Source organism: Heloderma suspectum, chromosome 6, assembly GCF_057233095.1.
Source record: "Heloderma suspectum isolate Gila_16-S chromosome 6, 16-S_ref, whole genome shotgun sequence".
NCBI classification, from domain to species: Eukaryota; Metazoa; Chordata; class Lepidosauria; order Squamata; family Helodermatidae; genus Heloderma; species Heloderma suspectum.
This window is the reverse complement of record NC_139463.1, coordinates 124,464,446-124,485,781: the sequence shown is the minus strand read 5'-3', so window position 1 is coordinate 124,485,781 and position 21,336 is coordinate 124,464,446. Positions and strand designations below refer to the sequence as shown.

General features: G+C 50.9%; 1 protein-coding gene across 1 annotated transcript in view; it reads left to right on the top strand.

Annotated features, from left to right (window-relative positions):
- Positions 1-1,540: 1,540 nt before the first annotated feature.
- Positions 1,541-21,336, top strand: part of LOC146343020 (myosin-7) — a 32,824-nt gene continuing 13,028 nt past the window's right edge. The window contains exons 1-28 of the mRNA XM_084808116.1: positions 1,541-1,732; positions 2,403-2,546; positions 2,953-3,109; positions 3,478-3,505; positions 4,805-4,919; positions 5,356-5,448; positions 5,578-5,641; positions 5,743-5,841; positions 6,434-6,537; positions 6,645-6,783; positions 7,662-7,780; positions 9,110-9,259; positions 9,607-9,777; positions 10,090-10,399; positions 11,222-11,292; positions 12,051-12,138; positions 12,703-12,820; positions 13,400-13,523; positions 13,647-13,783; positions 15,065-15,320; positions 15,525-15,767; positions 16,010-16,186; positions 16,942-17,087; positions 17,200-17,290; positions 17,724-18,113; positions 18,610-18,736; positions 20,586-20,704; positions 20,834-21,030. Of these exons, the coding sequence (XP_084664242.1) occupies positions 1,547-1,732; positions 2,403-2,546; positions 2,953-3,109; positions 3,478-3,505; positions 4,805-4,919; positions 5,356-5,448; positions 5,578-5,641; positions 5,743-5,841; positions 6,434-6,537; positions 6,645-6,783; positions 7,662-7,780; positions 9,110-9,259; positions 9,607-9,777; positions 10,090-10,399; positions 11,222-11,292; positions 12,051-12,138; positions 12,703-12,820; positions 13,400-13,523; positions 13,647-13,783; positions 15,065-15,320; positions 15,525-15,767; positions 16,010-16,186; positions 16,942-17,087; positions 17,200-17,290; positions 17,724-18,113; positions 18,610-18,736; positions 20,586-20,704; positions 20,834-21,030 (4,163 nt within the window). The 5' untranslated portion in view covers positions 1,541-1,546. The remainder of the gene's footprint in view (positions 1,733-2,402; positions 2,547-2,952; positions 3,110-3,477; positions 3,506-4,804; positions 4,920-5,355; positions 5,449-5,577; positions 5,642-5,742; positions 5,842-6,433; positions 6,538-6,644; positions 6,784-7,661; positions 7,781-9,109; positions 9,260-9,606; positions 9,778-10,089; positions 10,400-11,221; positions 11,293-12,050; positions 12,139-12,702; positions 12,821-13,399; positions 13,524-13,646; positions 13,784-15,064; positions 15,321-15,524; positions 15,768-16,009; positions 16,187-16,941; positions 17,088-17,199; positions 17,291-17,723; positions 18,114-18,609; positions 18,737-20,585; positions 20,705-20,833; positions 21,031-21,336) is intronic.

Below are 21,336 nucleotides of genomic sequence, written 5' to 3'. Positions count from 1 at the left end.
CACATCTCTCTTCCTTTTCAGGAAGGACTCAAAAATATTGTGCACCAGCTTTCTCCAACCACGGCTGGCTGGGGGATGCTGGGAGTTGTAGTGCAACACATCTGGAGGGCACCAGGTTGTCTGTTATATGCATGCGTCCTGGGAATAAGTTGTGTTTAAAAGAGCAAAGATATTTCACATTTGAATTTTGGGGCCAGCCTCCCCTTTTCCTTTCTGCTCAGATTAGTTTGCAGACGTGAACACCCGCCAGGTCTCCCAATGCTGGAATCTCCCCCACTCCCCCAAACTAGAACGTTAATTGAATCTTAGGCCTTCAGCTTGAAATTCAGAGGTTGGAACCTTTGAGGTTTTCAGCTGCCCTGCTGCCCTTGTGCAAATCTGAGAACCTGCGGCAAGAATTCTCACAGGCCTATTTGTAAAGCGGATGCTTTTCCTCCCAGATTTCCTTCGGGGCAGCGGGTGGGGGGAGTCATGAAGAATGTGGCGTGACAGCGAGAATTCTGGAAGGTGTTTATCTTATCATAATGGAGAATGAGTGCTGTTCTTGTGCTCGCCACAAGACCCACTTGTTTTAAGGCTGGAAGGAAAAAATGTGATGGGTGATGGTGGTGGGCTGGTTGCGCAGACACTTTTGTCTGGAGAACAGATCGTGTGGAGGGCACTAGATTGAGGAAATCTCCCTCGGTCTCAGTATGTGAGACTGAAATAATAGTATAATCTGCCCCTGTCCCCCCTGTCCCTTCCTCTGTCGCCTCCCCTGAGTTGAATTTTAGATGGGAAGTTCTTTGGGGCAGAGACCTTGCACTTCATAAAGCACCGATGTGCGTTGATGGTTTATATAGAATAAAACCAGCGCCATCGCAAGGTTCTGTGTACCCCCACCCCATGCCTTCTCTCATTAGAGTGTATTGGGAACATCATGACAGAACCTGTAGGTGTGTTTGTGATCAAGGGGAGGGCCTCTGTGCATTTGGTCTTGATTCCACGGCTCTTTCCAACAGGAGTTCGGCCCGAGGTGTCACCCGATTGTAGAACTCCTGTGGAATCCTAGGAAAAGAAAAAAGGTAATAATAGAGAGCTTTCGTCTAGGTGTAGCCACTTCTGGAGTGCAAGGCAGCTAAATGAACCTTTTATCTGGTGTCCACTTGCAGCCTCTTCTAGGGTGGAGCTTAGGAACTGTTTCTAAGGGGTGCAGTTTTGCTAAAGCCCACGCAGCAGAGTAGCAATTAGGCTTGGTGCAGTCCTCCTGTTGTCCACTTGGGGGCAGCAGCACCATCACTTCCCTTTTGGAGAGCTGAGTTGGGCAATGTGGAGCTGCCCCCTGGTGGGCAGTTTGTGGACCACAGATTGCATAATGGCTCCTCTATGGAGAGACATGGCTGATGCTCCCCCTAGTGGCCTGTTGGTGAATGACACCACGCCCAAAAGTCACCAGTTCAAATCCTACGCTGGGTTGACGAGGCCTTGCAAGAATGTCACTGTCTGCTGTGTGCGTCACCCTTGGAAATGTTCTGCTCCAGCTCCAGCCATGTCTTCGGATGCCGAGATGGCCGAGTTTGGCCCCGCCGCACCTTACCTGCGCATGTCAGAAAAGATGAGAATCGAAGTGCAAAACCGGCCTTTCGACATGAAGAAGGACGTGTTCGTGCCGGACGACAAGGAGGAGTTTGTCAAGGCCAAGATCTCTTCCAAAGAGGGTGGCAAAGTCACCGCGGAAACAGAGACGGGCAAGGTGCTACCCTCCGCTGGGCCTCTCCTTGCCCCATGGCATGGCCCAGTATTCCCCCTCCCAAAGTATTTAGGAGGGAACACTGCCCCGTGGCATCTCTTTGTCCCCCAGATCCAAAGGGAGATTCTGGAACCCCCCAAACTCTTGGATTCTTTCACTCCACAGTGGCCTCTACAGGCACCCATTCGCACACCCACAGGGCTTTAAACACCCCCCCTCTGCCTTCCCTTTGGCCCCTAGTTATGCTCCCATGGTATCCCCCAGTCTTTCCAAATATTCTTTCGCAGTGGACCTGGTGGCCTCTACGTCCGAGAGGCGGTGAATCCGCTCCGGGTTTCAGTCAGAACCCGTCAGAACTCCAAAGGAGCTCTGGAGAGCTCCTTTGGAGTTCTGACGGGTTCTGACTGAAACCCGGAGCGGATTCACCGCCTCTCGGATGTCGAAGCCACCAGGTCCACTGCTGTTCCTGCTACCTCAGCAACCCAGCATGGCCAAGTACCAGCTGCGAGAGCCTCGTAATCTGTCCTCCATAGAGAGCTCCATGCCCTCGGCCCCCATGCCCTTAACTTATTACGTTTCCGGAGCAAGGGGCTGAGGAGCAGAGGGAGGGGGAGCCCTGTCCTTGTGGTAGGCCTGTCCCACTTAGAGCATCAGTCTTGTTGGCTCTTGGCAGACGGTGACGGTGAAAGAAGACCAGATCATGCAGCAGAACCCGCCCAAGTTCGACAAGATCGAGGACATGGCCATGCTCACCTTCCTGCACGAACCAGCCGTCCTCCAGAACCTGAAGGACCGCTACGCGGCCTGGATGATCTACGTAAGCCCAGGGGGTGGTGCGGCGGCCTTCGTGTAGCCGCTAAGGTTATTCCATCCACACTCCAGGAACCAGAACCTTATCCAGATAGGGCTGCATGTTAGCGTGGATTAAGCCAGCCTTGCAGGCGTACATGGCCACTGATAAGTAAAAACAGAAGAAGAGCCCTGTTGGGTCAGACCAAAGGCCTATCTAGCCCAGTGTTCTGTTTCCGACAGTGGGCAGTTGCCTCCAAGAAGACCTCAAGTGGGGCATAATGGATCATTCAGTCTCCTGAGAATCTCAGCTCCCTGTTGCAACCGCCCCCTCAAGTTTCTCGCCCTTCAGGCGGAGAGGTAGGGAGCATTCTCCAGAGACAGCTAGAATATCATCTCACTCTTTCCTCTCCCTCATCTGGCTTCTCCTCTAGACCTATTCCGGGCTTTTCTGTGTGACTGTAAACCCCTACAAGTGGCTGCCAGTCTATAACGCAGAAGTGGTGGCCGCGTATCGGGGGAAGAAACGAAGTGAAGCCCCTCCCCACATCTTCTCCATCTCTGACAATGCCTATCAGTATATGCTGACAGGTAAAGAAGTGGGGCGGGGCGGGGTGTTGGGAGAAACTGGGGCCATGGATGTGTGGGAAGGAAGACGGGATGGCAAGTGTTTGGGGACGAAACGCCATTGTATTATTCACCACCTAATAGCCAGAGGCCTCTAAGTGGTTCACAAAATAAACTGTATTGTACAGATCCCCCTTTCTCTCTCTCTCTCTCTCTCTCTCTCTCTCTCTCTCTCTCTTTTTCCCTTTTTGCTTGCTATTACTTTCACGTTTTCTTCCCCTTCTATTTGGTTTCCCCCCTTCTTTTCTTTCATTTTTGTTTCCTTCCTTCTTGCTTATATGCTTTCCTCTTCCTGTTTTAATCCTTCTTTGGCCTTCTCTTTTTCTCTTTAGATCGGGAAAACCAGTCTATTCTGATCACGTGAGTTCCAACCTCTTTTCCTGCCTGTCCCTGCAAACCCTTTGGAACACCCTGTACTTCCATCACTTTATCTAAGGCTGCCTCCTTAGATAACTTTATTTATTTGGTCCATTATTTGGTCCATGGAGCATTATTTGGTCCATGGACTTATTTGGTCCATGGAGTCTATGCCATCTTTTGACTGTCTTCGTTGAAACCCATCTATTCTATCCCAAAATCTTTCCCACCTTTCATTTGCCCCATTCTGTCTCCTGATGGGTACTAACAATTCCTTCTTACCTGGTCCCTTGCAGAGAGTAATAAGAACTGGCTCCCAGTGACTGACTGGACATGGAAGCTTTACAAAATTGTTGGTGCTCCCTTTTTTTGTGGGTGTCACCCCACATTTTGGGTGACTCACGTTCCTTGACTTCTTTACAAAGCTGCAGTAATGTACCTCATTTGCAACGCAATGGATTGACAAAGCTGCAGTAGGAAAAAGCATTACCTGTATTTTTAAGAACAGCTACAGTATATTAGACGACAGAGCCATCCCTACTGTTAGGCGACACATTATATGGTGCAGCTGGCCCTACCATTAGGTGACAACTTAGATGACAGAGCCGGTCCCAACATTAGGCGACATATTAGATGACAAGAGTCGGCTCTTCTATTAGGCAACAGATTACTTGACAGAGCCAGCCATACCATTAGGTGACAGATAAGATGACAGAGCCAGTCTTACCACTAGGCAGAGTGAAGTGGTTGATTTGGGGTGCCATGAAAAGGCAGCAAATTTAATTTATTGTAATTATTATATTTTTACTGCCAGGAAGTGGGAGAGATGCTTGTGGGATTCTTTACCATTCGGCTGGCTTTGGGTAGTTATTTGTTAATTTGTTAGTTATTTAATTTATTTGTTAATTTGATTATGTGTTAATGTGTTAATTTGTTAATATTAAAAGTTATTTGTTAATGTGTTAGTTATTTAATTTATTGTAATTATTACATTCTTACTGCCAGGGAGTGGGAGAGATGCTTGTGTGATTCTTTGCTGTTTGGCTGGCCTTGGCTCCTGCGCACCTTGACTGGCAGGGTGGGGTCAGGGAGCAAAGTGTCTTGGGCCAGCCCTGCTGGACAAGTGACGTGCATCGCCTTGGATCCCTCGTGAACCACTTTGGGAGCCTTCCTGTACAGGGAGAAAGGCGAGACCGGAATGCCTTAACAGACAAGCAAGCAAGCAGCCTCCCCTCCATCCACCGAAGCGCCTGACACGCGGTGGTGTGGACCCACTTGGCAACCTTGTGTTTCTACCCACAGCGGAGAATCTGGTGCAGGAAAGACAGTGAACACCAAGAGGGTTATCCAGTACTTTGCGGTGATTGCTGCCATCGGCGACCGTTTCAAGAAAGACCAGGCAGCGGCTACTGGGAAGGTGAGCATTCCTGGCTCGAGTTCAAGCGTGATTGCCAGATTACTTGTTACACCAGGTGTCCCCAACCTGGTGCCCTCCCGATTTCTTGGACTACAACTCCCATCACCCCAGCCATACTGGCTGGGGGATGGTGGGAGCTATAGTCCAAGACATCGAGAGGACACCAGGTTGGGGAAAGCCATGTTACACCAACCACATGAAAAAAAAACCCTGGCTCCAGCTGCTTAAGAGTTTGACGGCACTCCCTGGGCAGCCCACAAAAGCTAGAGGGAGATGGAAGGTGAGGCTGCCTTTGTCCATCTTTCTGCTTCTGTTGTTGATCACCCATTCTCCTTCTCCTCACGGATCGTCTTTCTTGCTCTCCCCCGCCCCCCTGCCCCCCGCCTGCCTCCAAACTGCTAGGGCAACTCATTCTAACCTTTTCCATTTCCTGCAGGGGACTCTGGAAGATCAAATCATCCAGGCCAACCCTGCCCTGGAAGCCTTCGGCAACGCCAAGACCTTGAGGAACGACAATTCGTCCCGCTTTGTGAGTGTTGCTGAGTTGGGAATTTGAGCCTGGGAGGTCGGGGGGGGGGGCACTCTTGCATATGTCAAGGTCATCTCTTGTCTCCACCTTCCTGCCTGCCCCCCCCTTCATTTCTCTTTTCTCCCTCAGGGTAAATTCATCCGGATCCATTTTGGGGCAACAGGGAAGCTGGCATCTGCTGACATAGAGACCTGTGAGTGCTGAATACCTATATATATGGAACATTTATTTCACACTTGTTCACCCCCTCAGCCATCCCTCTCAACTGCTTCATCTTCTCTTGGCATTTCTTAGACCTCCTTGAAAAATCCCGGGTCATCTTCCAGCTCAAAGCTGAGAGGAACTACCATATCTACTACCAGATTTTGTCCAACAAGAAGCCAGAGCTCTTGGGTGAGACTCACCTGACAAGTTATTCCAAAGAATCTTCAGCTCTAGTCTGTTCATACATGCCTTTAACATATCTGAGTAAAGTAGCCTGTCTCAGTTGAAGCACAGCCCTTCCAGCTTGACAAGCTGGGTGGAATACCCAAATGTCGTGGGTCTGACGTGCTAAAATATGTTGAGGCCTTAAAATGGGGTGGGGGGGTTGGGTTCCTGAAAGCTTTGTTTATTCTGGGTTGACCTCTCTCCTGTCTTGTTGGGTTGAGTTGGTGTTTCCCTTCGACTTGTCATTAGCTTGAGTTGGATCTTCTCTACCTGGGCTGGGTTGAACTGAACCTTCCTTCACCAGCTTTCATAGGTTGTGGTGGTGTCCTTCCAACCTTGTTAGGGCTGAACTGGCAGCCACTAAGACTTGCTGGGCTACCTCCTGCCTTAACTTGAACTTACCAAGTTAGCTTGAGTTCCATCTTTGTTCGGATGAGCTGTACTAATCCGGGGTCATGCTTGTTTCCCGACAATGGAAGAACCATTTTGGGAGGGACCTTCTTCTACTTGCCTTAGTTCCTGCCCTGCTAAGCTATCCCAACTCTTCTCTTTCCAGACATGTTGCTGGTCACCAACAACCCATACGACTATGCCTTCATCTCCCAAGGAGAGACCACGGTGCCATCTATTGACGATGCTGAGGAACTATTAGCAACTGACGTGAGTACTGCGGACAGAATGATATTCTACGTCAAGCAACTCATGAATGACCCACCTCTGTCACTGCTTGGTCAGTACAAATCTCCCTTTTGTTTCTCCAAACCCAGAGCGCCTTTGACATCTTAGGCTTCACCCAGGAGGAGAAAAACTCCATCTACAAGTTGACGGGAGCCATCATGCACTATGGAAACATGAAGTTCAAGCAGAAGCAGCGTGAAGAACAGGCCGAACCTGACGGCACCGAAGGTGGGGACGGGTGTTTCCTCATTACTGAGTGCAACTGAGGCAAAAGAAATGAAAGAGCGCAAGGCAGGAATGGGTGCTGTATCCCATGGGCGAGCAGAGGAGATACAGTGCGCACCGGCCCATTTCTGGTGGCCCAGCTCACATCAGCTGAGTGTTGGGATCCTTGCCAAAAAAGGCTGGACTAGATGGAGCCTTGATCGGATCCAGCAAACTGGCCAAAGGACTCCTGATCCCATAAATCAGGGGTGCAGAACCTCAGACCCGGGGGCCAAATTCACCCCTGATCCCATATGTCAGGGGTGCAGAACCTGAGACCCAGGGCCCAAATCCAGCCCTCTGGGGTTCCCCAACGGCCACCCCCCCCTAGTCCCCAGTCACCGGTCATTTGGTGGTTTCTTGGTTTTTGTGCCATTCTTTCCCCATTCTGAAAGCTGAAATGCCTCCCCTGCAGCCTTAGTACTGGCAGTAGGAGCTTTACGCTACAACAGGCTGGTAGTTTTGGAATTTGGGCCCCACCCTATTGCCTTTGGGCCCGCCCCCTCCCGGAATGTGGCCCCCAGGAGCTTTTCCAAAATGGAATTCGGCCCTCCGCCTCTAAGTGGTTCGACGCCCCTGCCTTAAACCACTCAGCCCGCTCTCCCTTGCTTTCTCCCCCATACACGGAACGGCTTCCCTGAAAACGTATGCAGGACCACCTCCCTGCCTGCCTGTCTGCTGCCTGCCTGCCTGCCTTCCAACCCCTTCCTCAAAGCCCACCTTTCCCATCCGGCCTTTGGCATCTCTTCTTCACCCTCCTTCCCCTCTGTTCCGACTCGTCTGCCGTCATTCCTGTGCCACGGCGTGGCTTCATCGAGCGCTTTGTTGCTCTCTGTTTACAGAAGCAGACAAGTCGGCCTACCTGATGGGCCTGAACTCGGCCGACCTCCTCAAGGGGCTGTGCCACCCAAGAGTCAAGGTGGGCCATGAATACGTCACCAAAGGGCAAAATGTCCAGCAGGTAAGAATCCAGTCCCAGAGGGGAGGGGGACTCCTCTGCCCAAGCTCTTGAAAGGAGAAGCAGGGAGGCCCAGTCGAGGCCGGTGGCTCCGATATCAGTGGGGCAGTGAATCTGCTCCAGGTTTCAGCCAGAACCAGTCAGAACGCAAAATTTTAGAGTTTAGAGTTCTGACTGAAACCTGGAGTGTATTAGTGTTGTTGTTGTTGTTGTTATTATTTTGATACAACCCAATAGCCAAAGCTCTTTGGGCAGTTTACAAAGATTAAAAACATTAAAAATACAGAATGCAGAGATTAAAAGCCATTTACATAAAAACATACAAACAGACAATTGAGATTGCTTGCTTATGTTCTCTTGTGTATATATATCTAAAACAACTTCAAGCAAGCAATCTCGAGCAAACAGCCATAACCATAAGACAATCCAGGATCGATTAAAACTTACAATATGCTGCCGAACGCCTGGGAGAAGAGAAAGGTCTTAACCTGGTGCTGAAAATATAACAATGTTGGCACCGGGCAGGCCTCGTCAGGGAGACCATTCCAGAATTGGGGGGCCACCACGGAGAAGGCCCTCTCCCTTGTCGCCCTCTTCTGAGCTTCCCTTGGAGCAGGCAGCCAGAGGAGGGCCTTAGATGCTGAGCATAGTGTACAGGTAGGTTCGTGTCAGGAGAGGTGCCCCATTAGGTATTGTGGTCCCAAGCCGTGATTCATTGCCCCACTGTCATTGGAGCCACAAGCCTCCACTGGGGTGGCCATGTGTGTCCTCTGTTTGAAGGGCTGCCAGAGGGCCATCCTCTATTTGAAGGCGTCCTCTGTTTAAAGGGCTGCCCAGTCCAATTCTGGGTTAACGACAAAGAACCATAAGAACTGTTGCCCATCAGCAGGTAGCAGGTAGCAGCTGGGCAGCATTCCAAACAAACAGCACTCTGGTCACCTGCTTGCAATCTTCCCCACTATGAGAGATGAAATTTATTTTTAAATTAAAATGATTTCTAAATTTGCATCCATACATATAAGTTAGCATATGCAAATTTTATGGAAATGGGCATCCTCATTTGTCCTCTGTTTTGGTGATGCATTTCTTGTTCTTTTTTGAGCAGTTCATAACTGGCCACCCTAGGAGGAACCTACTTTCAAAATGTAGCACCATTTTGCCACTGGGATGTGAAATGTCAGGTTTTTCGAGATTTCGAAGGTCTCTTTAAAACACACATGGGCACCTTGATGTCCTCCTCCCCCTTCCAGAGTTCCCTTACAATTCTTACTTGAAAACCTAGTGAAGGAACAGGGTGCATCTCTTCCCACTCCTAACCCCCTTTTTGAACAGGTGTACTATGCTACTGGGGCCCTGGCCAAGTCTGTCTATGAGAGGATGTTCAGCTGGATGGTCATGAGAATCAACACCACACTGGAAACCAAGCTGCCACGACAGTATTTCATTGGGGTGCTGGACATCGCTGGTTTTGAGATCTTCGATGTGAGTAGCTCCTCCTTAGATAATTTATTCTGCATGGTTTATTGTACGGATGGATGGACAGATGGATGGACTAATGGATGGACTAAAGGATGGATAGATTGATGGTCCTGGTGGACACTGGATAAGATGGCCTCAAGATGACCAAAGACCACCCTGTCCAGTTCCATCCATCCATCCATCCATCCATGGACCTATGCAAAAACGACCATTTAGCTCCCTGCAAAGGCTAGCAGTCTTTGGCAGCGCTCCCTGCCCAGAGGCTGGTCTTCGGGAGGTACTCCATGCCAGGAAAGCTATGGCTCATGGGCCCTTCATTTTATTCCCCTGCCTCCTCCTCATCCACCCAGTTCAACAGCTTTGAGCAACTCTGCATCAACTTCACCAACGAGAAGCTGCAGCAGTTCTTCAACCACCACATGTTCGTGCTGGAGCAAGAAGAGTACAAGAAGGAAGGCATCGAGTGGGTCTTCATCGACTTCGGCATGGACCTGCAGGCCTGCATTGACCTCATTGAGAAGGTTAGTCATTGTCTTCCCTTCTTTTACGCCAATGGCCTCCAGGAGTGTACAGGGCTGCCAGTTGGGGTGGGGGGAGGGGGATCTGGTCTCATATAGAGCAAGGATGGGGAGTCTCCAGCCCATGAGGGGACTCCATCCGGACCACCCACTTCTTCCCCAAATGTATGGATCTCTGCATTCGGCCTGTTCACACAGCCACAGCGCCCCTCTCTCAGGCTGCCAGTGGTGTTTCTGAGGAATGCCTCTTCTCCTAGCGAGTTACCCAGTGGTGTTTCCCGTTCAGTAGGTGACATCTTGTCTCCTCTTCCACAGCCAATGGGCATCATGTCCATCCTGGAAGAAGAGTGCATGTTCCCCAAGGCCACGGACATGACCTTCAAGGCCAAGCTCTTTGACAACCACCTGGGCAAGTCGGCCAACTTTGGGAAGCCGCGGAACATCAAGGGCAAACCAGAGGCCCACTTCGCCCTCATCCATTACGCCGGCACTGTTGACTACAACATCAACGGCTGGCTGCAGAAGAACAAGGACCCCCTCAACGAGACGGTGGTGGGGCTCTACCAGAAGTCAGCCCTCAAGCTCCTGGCAAACCTTTTCGCCAACTACGCCGGAGCAGACGCACGTAAGGGAGGGAATGAGAGGGGGGACCAGCGGGGGTCTTGCTCGTCTCGTTGTAATCCTACAAACTCCAGTACAGTTCATGAGCTGGGGAGAAGAGCCCAAAGGCCTGAGCTTTGAGGCATCAATTACAGTTCTATGCCCTCCAGATGTTTTGGACTTCAATTCCCAGTGTGGCCAATGGTTGGGAGCTGTTGTCCAAAACATCCGGAGAGCGCCAGGTTGGGGAAGGCTGTACTGTGGTGTGGTACAGGCAGCGGCCTTAACGGACAATGTGGGACTGGACTGGGCTTGAATCTCTGCTTAGCCATGAAGCCAACATGGTGCCCTCAGGACAGCCACTCTCTCTTTCTGAAGCCTAACCTACCTCACAGGGTTGTTGTGAGGTTAAATGGGGCACAGCGAATCATGCTTGCCACCCTGAGCTTGCTGAAGAATTAACAGGGAGGAGCCATAGCTCAGTGGAAGAGCGCCTGCTCTGCCTGCGGAAGGGAGCAGGTTCAGTCCCAGGCACCGCAGAGTAGACAATTCTGGGCTGGGTGGACTATCAGTCTGAGATGCTACAAAAGACAACTTCCGGTGTCTCCCTGATCAATACATGCATGCATTGATTTATAAATAAATGCTAACCCAGCCTTCCCCAATGTGGCAGCCTCCGGATGTACCAGACTACAACTCCCATCATCCTTGGCCCTGCTGGCTGGGGGTGATGGGAGTTGTAAACCGACACATATGAAGGGCACCACATTGGGGAAGGCTATACTGACCTACTAGGCCCAAACGTGGTCTCCACATCTTTCTCTCTCTCCCCGCACCTATCCAATAGCCATTGAAAAGGGGAAAGGCGCTCACAAGAAGAAGGGGTCGTCCTTCCAGACCGTATCCGCTTTGCACAGGGTAAGGACAATCAAAGGACTGCTGGGGGTGGGGGACACCCGCCCCCTTTGGTGGCTGCCCTTGGGCATTGCTGAAGTGGCCGTGACCCCTTTGGCTGCCCCCCCTCCTTCCTCCGAGGACCAAGCCGCTTCCTCTCACACCATCTGCCGGCCTCAGCCCCAGAACAGGAGCAGCTTCCTTGCCATGATGGGCCGTTGACTCCCTTCAGTTGCACTGTTTCCTGGAGAGGCACACGTCCTGCCGTGCATCCTGTCACCTATCCTACCAGCCTCCCGAGAAAGAAATGGGGCGGCAAGGACAATGGGGGTAACTGTACGAGGTCGGAAGCGGGGTTTTTTGTGAAAGACCATGCAGCTGCCCAAATGGAACATGTCTCCCATCCCCCAAGCCTCCCTTTGGTGAAGACCCCTGAAAGGTTCCACAGTGAGGACCAAGATGGTTATTGAACCTTCATTCTCCTGCTAAGTTATTTCTTTGCCTTCCTCCTCCTCTTTGTCCTTTTTGCTTTCCAGCACCCTTTTCTCATTCACCTACCTGACTTGTTCCCTTCCTTGTTCTGTCATACTTTCATTTCTCCTTTTCTCTGTTTACTTCCTTCCCTATTTATCTGTCAATTGCATCTGTCCAGCTACCCTTTTCCTGTCCTCTCTCCATGCCTCATTCTGCCCCTTTCTGTCCCACTAACTCCATACCACCCACCTGTTTCTCCATTTTCCCCCGCCTCAACAAGCCTGCTTTTCTTTTCTTTTCTCCCCTAGGAGAACCTCAACAAGCTGATGACCAACCTGCGCTCCACCCACCCCCACTTTGTGCGTTGCATCATCCCCAATGAGACCAAGTCTCCAGGTGAGATCCCAAGTCTCACCCTTGAGTTGTGCCTTGGCCTCCCATTGCCACCTTTCCCCAAAACGGCAGGAAATTCAGATTCCCTGCATCCTTCCCTGACATCTCTGGTCAAAAGAACTGTATGAATCAGAGCTGAGAAAAGACCCTCCAAAACCCTGGCTAGTCAGAATTCAAGGTTAGAAGGGCCACTAATACTGATCGGCACTGCCAGGGCTGATGCTTGGGGCACAGGTCCAGGGGGCCCTACAGCCCAGAGGGTCCCCAAATGACATGGACAATGCTGTCTCTCCACTTTTGTCTTGCTTGCCCAAGGCCGCCTCAGGCTTGCCAGCACCACCGTTGCAGCTATGCAATCCCTTATAATTTTATACCAGGTTTCCCCAGTCTGGTGCCCTCCCTGGTTCCAATGACCGTGCTGGCTTGGGGATGATGGGAGGTGCAGTCCAACACATTTGGATGGAAGTCAGGCCGGGGAAGCTTGCCTTATCCCTTTCTTGTCCCTCCGTGATAATGTCCGATGCCTTCCTTTCGCACACGTCCTCTTCTGCTCCTTCTCTCCTGCAGGTGTGATGGACAATGCCTTGGTCATGCACCAGCTACGCTGCAACGGCGTACTGGAGGGGATTCGGATCTGCCGGAAGGGGTTCCCCAACCGGATCCTCTATGGGGACTTCAGGCAAAGGTGAGCTTGTCCCTCCATGAATGGGAATGTGTGTGTGGGGGAGGTCTGATGATGCTTCAGGGAAGCAAAGAATGTCGTCAGGGAGGGCACACGGATGTGGGGAAGCCCCTCAGCACAATGGGGCAAGGTTTTAGGGCAAACACTTGCACAGCAGCTGGATGACAGGGTTACATTTACTCTGCTCAAAAATAAGTGTAGCCCCTGCACCACAGTTGCATACATTTGTCTTGTGTTCTTGGGGTCACTTATTCTTCGGACAGCCACGCAAAGAATACTGTATCCCCCTGGCAATTCCTACCCATCCCCCTTCTATGGCTGCTGGAATTCCACAAGGCATGGGAACACATCTCTCCAGGCTCATCTTCACAGTCACAAGGACTAGAAACTTGGTTTTAAAAGAAGATGGAGAAAGTGAGAGAGAGTGGAGTGTCTCGGGGTTCCAAGTCCTGTGTGGCAACACAATCACCAAATGCACACGGCCCTGGGCTTGGACGGGGGTAGCAGCCACTGCTAAGAGCATAGAGGTGGTGAAGGGAAGCTGTCAGAAGTATCCAGCACCCTTACCATTCTTCTTCCCAGGTACCGCATCCTGAACCCATCTGCCATCCCTGAGGGCCATTTCATCGACAGCAGGAAGGGGGCAGAGAAGCTGTTGTCCTCCCTGGATATTGACCACAACCAGTACAAATTCGGACATACCAAGGTGAGAGGAGGGTGGAGCCAGAAAAGTGTGCCAGTCGTCAGTCATTTCCCTCGCTAGTTCTTCTCACATCGGGCACTAGGGGATGCAGAGACCTTTAAAAAATAGTCTCTCTCTTCTGCTCAGGTGTTCTTCAAGGCTGGTCTCCTAGGGTTGCTGGAGGAGATGAGAGACGAGCGGCTCTCCCGCATCATCACCCGCATCCAGGCCCAGTCCCGCGGTGTCCTCGCCAGGATAGAATTCAGGAAGATCATGGAACGGAAGTAGGTGCCTTACCGGGTGCTCCAGGATTTGTGGGTGTAATGATAGGAGCTCTCTTCCAAAAATGCCATCATCTGAATGCTGTATTGGTATCCCAGAAGGAACAGGGTCTTCTTGGTGGTAGCTCTGGAAAGCTCTTCCGTAGGCTATTCATTTGGCCAATCCCCCTGTGGTTCCTGCTGGTTTTGTTATATATTTCAGATGTCGTGTGACATTTACCCAAGGTCTTACTTTGTATGTTAACTCCACTCAGTTTTTTCAGGGGGCCTGTTTCCCTTTGCGCTTCCCTAACTGGGCCCTTAAGTGAGCATACTTATTGGCTGCACTTGGCAGTCACTCAGCTCTTAAAGGAGGGAAAGGGTCCAATTCAGAATTAAGACAGTTTCATCCAACCTGAGATTTTACCAGCACATACTGTCAAGCCTATCTGCACAGTCTTAAGGGCTAGAAACATTATGAAAGATGAGATTCTTGGGAAGCTGAATTTTGCACTTCCAACATCAAATTACCTTAAAAAAAGGATATTGTGCAGTTGGAAAAGCTGCAGAAAGAGGCAACTAAAATAAGCAAGGGGCTGGAGCAACTCCCGTATAGAAAGGTTATAATGTCTGGGACTGTTTCGCTTAGAGAAAAGGCGAGGGAGAGAAGATATGATAGAGGTGTACAGAATTATGCATGGTCTGGTGAAAGTGGATAGGGAGACATTTTTCTCCTTTTCTCATGATACTTGAGCCCAGGTCACCCCATGAAGCTGATTGGCAGGAGATTCAAGAGAGAACGAAGGCAGTACTTCTTTGCACAGCACATAGTTAAACGATGGAATTTGCTAGCGCAAGATTTAGTGACAGCCACCAACTTGAACATGGAGGAGAAGGCTATCAATGGCTACTAGTCCTGATGGCTGTATGCTACCTTCGGTGTCAGAGGCAGGATGCCTATGTACACCACTTGCCCCAGCAACAAGGGTGGAAGGGTGCTGTTGCATTCATGTCCTCCTCGTGGGTTTCCCACAGGCAACTTGTTGGCCACCGTGTGAACAAAATACTGGATGAGATGGACTCTTGGTCTGATCCAGCAGGGCTCTTCTGATGTTCTTACATTCTTTGCTCACATGGTCCAACTGTGGAATCACAGAATACATACAACCTCATTTATAGGGACTAATGCAGACGAGCTATCCTCCTGTTTTGAGGTGGAACTTTTACTCAATGAAATGAGGTCTTTCTTCTGTGTTCTGTATACACTGATGTTCTCTTTTGCCCTCCTCCCTTTCCTTTTTGCAGGGAATCGCTGCTTGTGATTCAGTATAACATCAGGGCCTTTATGGTAGTGAAGAACTGGCCTTGGATGAGACTGTTCTTCAAGATCAAGCCACTGCTGAAGAGTGCGGAGACTGAGAAGGAGATGTTAGCCATGAAGGAAGAGTTTGGCAAGCTGAAAGAGGCCCTGGAGAAGTCAGAGGCTCGGCGGAAAGAGCTGGAAGAGAAGATGGTGTCTCTACTGCAGGAGAAGAATGACCTCCAGTTGCAAGTTCAGGCAGTAAGTGATAGGATACCCTTGGAGCCCTGCCGGAGTTAGCACACAGGGGTTCAGATTTTGATCACATTGAATATCCCAGAGGCAAGAAAACTATTGTCTGAGCTTCTCCGGGTATGAAAAACTCAGCACCAAAAGCAAAACAAACTTGGGTGGGTAAAGACTTGGGTGTCTCAAACTTCCCATTTTTTAAAATGTCCTCCTTAGGAGCAAGACAACCTTGCAGATGCTGAAGAACGCTGCGACCAGCTGATCAAGAACAAGATCCAGCTGGAGGCCAAAGTCAAGGAACAGACCGAACGTCTGGAAGATGAAGAGGAGATGAACGCCGAGCTGACGGCCAAGAAACGAAAGCTGGAAGATGAGTGTTCTGAGCTCAAGAAGGACATTGATGACCTGGAGCTGACCCTGGCCAAGGTGGAAAAAGAGAAGCATGCAACGGAGAACAAGGTGAGGATGGAGAAAGGATGGCAACATTTGGCGCGAGCCCCAAATTGTCTTTGCTAAGCAGAACAAGAAGTTTTGTTGACATAAGTTGGATTGGGCGAGGATTGGCTGGGTGGTTTCTCCTTGGAAGTGTTAGATTTAGCGGACCCAAAGTTTGCTCTGGAAGTCTTCAATGTTCATTTAGTCAATCTAGCCCGAGGGCTTGAGGTTCAACACCCCTGCTATAAACTATAATGTGGCCATAGGTTAAGAACCTCACAGAGGAGATGGCTGGCCTGGACGAGATCATTGTCAGGCTGACCAAGGAGAAGAAGGCTCTCCAGGAGGCACACCAGCAAGCCCTGGATGACCTGCAGGCTGAGGAAGATAAGGTCAACACCCTAACTAAAGCCAAGGTCAAGCTGGAGCAACAGGTGGATGATGTAAGTACACCAGCCCTGGCACTGGCACTGGCATGCCACATGGGTTGTATTTTTAATCATTTGGCTGGAGAAGCAGGGGGTCCTTGGTAGCAAAGCGTCGGCTCCTGCCAGCTGACAAAAGCTGGCAGTGATAAATCACTGGCTGATAACAGGGCCGTAAACCTGTCCAAGGCTTGGGGACCGAAAAGCAGCTGTGGCAAGGAATATTTTACCGGGCAGTGAATCCAGAGTGTTGCAGCAAAGAGAAGTCCGTTGTCCAGTCCGAGGTTCAAAACACACAAGGGAACACGAGCAAGGCAGTGGGCCAGGTCCGCGGCTGGGGCTGAGGTCCGGCGTGCGATACGACGTTGCTCTTCGGCAGCCTTGCCCCAGCCTGCCTTCCACTTTGAACGGCCACGACTTGAGGCAGCTGCATCCCATCAGCCCTCCTACCTCTGAGAGCCTCTCTGTCTTCAATGGACAGAGGCTGGCTTACGCTGCTCCCGGACATGCAGCTGCCTTCACTCTGTGGGGGGCAGTGCCATTTTGCCTTCCAAATCCTCTGGGGGGACTGCAGCTGGGCATGGAACCACCACAGGGGGCGAGGGCTCCTTCTATGCTGGTCCCTTCCCCTGGGTCCGGAGCCTGCCTTTCCCCTTCCTCCTCCTCGGAGGAGTCTGAGGGGGGCATGACACAAAGGAGCCTTGGTTGCACTTAGGAATCGCACGTTCTTGCTTAGCTTCCGGGCTCCATGTCTTCCTTGCTTTGCTCAACAGCTGGAGGGCTCCTTGGAGCAAGAGAAGAAGATCCGAATGGACCTGGAACGGGCCAAGAGGAAGCTGGAAGGGGACTTGAAGCTGACCCAAGAGAGCATCATGGATCTGGAGAATGACAAGCAGCAGCTGGACGAGAAGCTGAAAAAGTAGAGTGCTGACGTTGCCTGACTAGCCCCCTTCCTGCCCCCCCAGTTATGCGGTGCATGCCGAAACCTGCTGCTCTGTGGCTGGACCCAAACAGGTTCTTGTCTTCCCCAGGAAAGACTTTGAGCTCAACGCCTTGAATGCCAGAATCGAAGACGAGCAGGCCTTGAGCATCCAGCTGCAGAAGAAGCTCAAAGAGTTACAGGTGAAGGGCTGACGGCAGAGATATATGGGCATTTATACTGTCCCTAATTTTAAAATCTGGACCAAAATCTGGTCCAGAACACAGCGTTTCGGGGTAGTGTGTAGATCAGCCTTCCTCAACCTGGCGCCTTCCAGATGTGTTGGTTGGAATTATTGGAGTTGTCATACAAGACAACTGGAGGGTGCCAGGTTGGGGAAGGCTGGTTTAGCTGGTTCTAATGGGTATTTCCTTTCTAGAAACAAGGTTGTTGCTGCCTTAGCAAAAGCATCAGCTGCTTGCAATTGAGATATGATTACCTTTGATATCTCCGTGCAAGCTTTTTAGAATCTGGATCAACATCCGGTCTTTGGAAAGGAAGATGTCAGTTTCATTCCTGGTGTACGCTTTTTTAGCTCTTACTAAAGGAACAGCTTCCCTTCTCTCTCTGTTGCAGGCCCGGATCGAGGAGCTGGAAGAGGAGCTGGAGGCCGAGCGCACGGCCCGGGCCAAGGTGGAGAAGCAGCGCTCTGAGCTTTCGCGGGAGCTGGAGGAGATCAGCGAGCGGCTGGAGGAGGCGGGCGGCGCCACCTCGGTGCAGATCGAGCTGAACAAGAAGCGGGAGGCCGAGTTCCAGAAGATGCGGCGCGACCTGGAGGAGGCGACACTGCAACACGAGGCCACGGCGGCCACGCTCCGCAAGAAGCACGCCGACTCGGCGGCCGAGCTGGGTGAGCAGATTGACAACCTGCAGCGTGTGAAGCAGAAGCTGGAGAAGGAGAAGAGTGAGCTGAAGCTGGAGCTAGACGATGTCGCCTCCAACATGGAGCAGCTGCTGAAAGCCAAGGTGCCCCATGGGTGGGGGAGGCAGAGCTATGTTTGCGGCACAGCAAGGTCCAGTCGGTGGGAGAAGTCGAGATTTGAGGGTGGGGTCAACGTTCGGAGAAGGGATCAGGAGACATTAAAAGAATGAATTTGGGGAGGGGGGGAAAGGATACAAACTTGGGGAGGGCTTAAAGTTTGGAAGTAGCACCCTTCATCCCAAAATTAAACTATCCCCGTGCCTGGCTGGGTTCTCCTTCTCTTTCTCTTCTTCATTCGTAAATGTTTTCCTTGAGCCAGCCAGCCAGCCAGCCTTCCTTCCTTCCTTCCTTCCTTCCTTCCTTCCTTCCTTCCTCTCTCTCTCTCTCTCTCCCTTCCTACTACATTTTCTTGTTCCTCCTGTCATTCAGCTTCTTTCTCTTCTTCATTTTTTCTTTCGTATGGCCACCTAAATAGCTGTTGTCTTCCCAATCCACCCCCTTTGATTTCGTCACCAACTTCCTCTCATTGTCGGATTTCAGGCCAACCTGGAGAAAATGTGCAGAACCTTTGAAGACCAGATGAACGAGCACCGGGCCAAGTCCGAAGAGACTCAGCGAATGGCCCACGACCTCACCACCCAGAGAGCCAAGCTGCAGACGGAGAATGGTGAGGGAGGGGCACATTTTAGAACATAAGAAGAGCCATGCTGGATCAGGCCAAGGGTCCATCTAGTCCAGCGTTCTGTTCATTTTACACATAGCTTCCTTCCTACCCATCCATAGGAACACAGGAAGCTACCTTCTACTGAGTCAAACCCTTGGTCCATCTAGCCCAGTATTGTCAACACTGACTGGCAGTGGCTCTCAAGGATTTCAGGCAGGAAGATTTCCTCACCCTACCTGGAGAAGCTGGGGATCAAACCTGGGACCCTCTGCATGCAAAGCATGTGCTCCACCACTGAGCTATGGCCGTTTTCCTATGGCTCGCTCTTCTTCGTGGTTTTGTAGTTTGTCCATTACTCATGACTTCATCCTTACTCACATGCAACCCAATCTCCATCCACTTATACCAGAGGTGCAAAACGTGCGGACCACAGGTGCCCCCCCAAGCGTATCTGGAGGCTCCCAGAACCCCAGCATCTGCCGCTGCTGAAAAAAAGGGCAGGAAGGAAATAAAAGCTCTAGGAACAGGCTCTATGATCCCTGCCATAGATGCCTTGTTCCTAGAGTATCCCTGGAGCATCCTTAGAAGCAGTGCTTAAAGGTCCCGGCTGGCTTCCTAGAAAGTTATAGGAAGGAGTCTTCTATGGCAGATACCACAGAGCCTGTGCTTAGAGGGGGTTTTCTTCTCTTTTTTGGCAATCAGGTTGGGGTGGCTGGGGAGGGGAGAGGGTTTCAAAACCTTGTTGCTGTGACATACATCCCCTTCATGGATCACTGCCTTGTTGTGCCGAAGGGGCTTGCGTAACTCAGTGAAGCCATAAGCTATGCCGTGCAGGGCCACCCAAGACGGACAGGACATACATACATACATTTAGTTAGTTAGTTAGTGACACTTGTATACCAGTGTGGTGAGAGCCAGCGTGGTGTAGTGGTTCAGGTGTTGGACTGGGAGCCGGGAGATCCAGGCTCTAGTCCCCACTCGGTCATGGAAGCTCACTGGGTGACTTTGGGCCAGTCACAGACTCTCAGCCCAACCTACCTCACAGGGTTGTTGTTGTGAGGATAAAATGGAGAGGAGGATTACTTACGCCGCCTTGGGTACCTTGGAGGAAAAAAGGCAGGATATAAATGCAGTAAATAAATAAATGCAATAAATATACCACTGAACATAATAAAATCCCTCAACAGTTCACAAAAAATGGAACAGATGCTGGTGCTGCAAGAGCAGGATCTATTGCTGCTGGTGTGAGTGTGTGTGTGAATGTGTGATTGAGAGTGGGGTGTGAATGTGTGTGCATGCGTGTGTGCACACATGTGCAGCCCTTGCCACCCCAACAGGCACCTGATGCAGCCCTTGGGGCCAAAAAGGTTGTGCACCCCTGATCTATACTTTCATTCCTCCATACCCATCCTTCCTTCCTTCCATGCCCCACTTTCACTGTCCTTTCTTCTTTCAAAATGATTGTCCATACAGTCAGCAGTCATTTCCAAACTAGAAATAATATTTTACTCCTTCCCCAAAATCAAGCACATACGTGGCCTGAGCCATCCTTCTTGCCCTCAAATCTCCCCAACATGAAAAATGTATTAAAACATCTGCTGACCACCCATTTTTATAAAACCCGGTCCACAAGATCTTGTATGGTTCTTTGATTGCCCCCATTTAGAGAATTTGTACTGAGAAATCCACAGGGTTAGGGAGGCCAGATGGTCAGTGGAATCCCTTTGTGCCCTGTTCAAAATGGCTGCCTACTCAGAGGAAAATGAGACCCATAAAAACCTCCGCCTCCGAGGTAATGGGATGTTCCCAGAGATTCCTCTACCCCAAAGTGAGGGACTGTTCTCCTTCCTAGGGGAATTATCCCGCCAATTGGATGAGAAGGAAGCTCTGATAAATCAGCTCACACGAGGGAAGTTGTCTTACACCCAACAGCTGGAAGACCTGAAGAGGCAACTGGAGGAAGAAGCCAAGGCAAGAGATACATGGAGGTTGTGGGTTAGGGGCATTGGAGGAATCAAGGGAGTTCAGAGAGCAGATTAGATCCAGGTCAGGACAGGATTGAGGGCCACACAGAATGTATGTCTATTCCGGCCCCCTTAGGCCAAGAACGCCTTGGCACATGCACTCCAGTCGTCTCGCCATGATTGCGACCTGCTGAGGGAGCAGTACGAGGAGGAGACAGAGGCCAAAGCAGAGCTCCAGCGCCTCCTCTCCAAGGCCAACTCTGAGGTGGCCCAGTGGAGGACCAAGTATGAGACTGACGCCATCCAGAGGACAGAGGAACTGGAGGAGGCCAAGTAAGTGCCCTCATCTGCTGCTATCCCACCTCACGGCCAGACCAACCACATGACCGTTGCATCACCCGCCCCAACGTTTTCCCATTTTAGGCTCTCTTCACCCCTCACCTTTTCTCTATACCACTTTTGGGGTTCCTGTCTTTCCTTCCCTCACCCATCTATCTTTTTACCTCCCCTCCCTTTCTTGCTTCTGTCTCCTCCATGCTCCCCAATTTCACTTTCATTCCTCCAGCAAGCCAAAGGAGTCGTGGTTATACTTGAGTTCACCCCCAAAGCAGCAGTAGTGTAGTGGAGCCAGGGCTCACA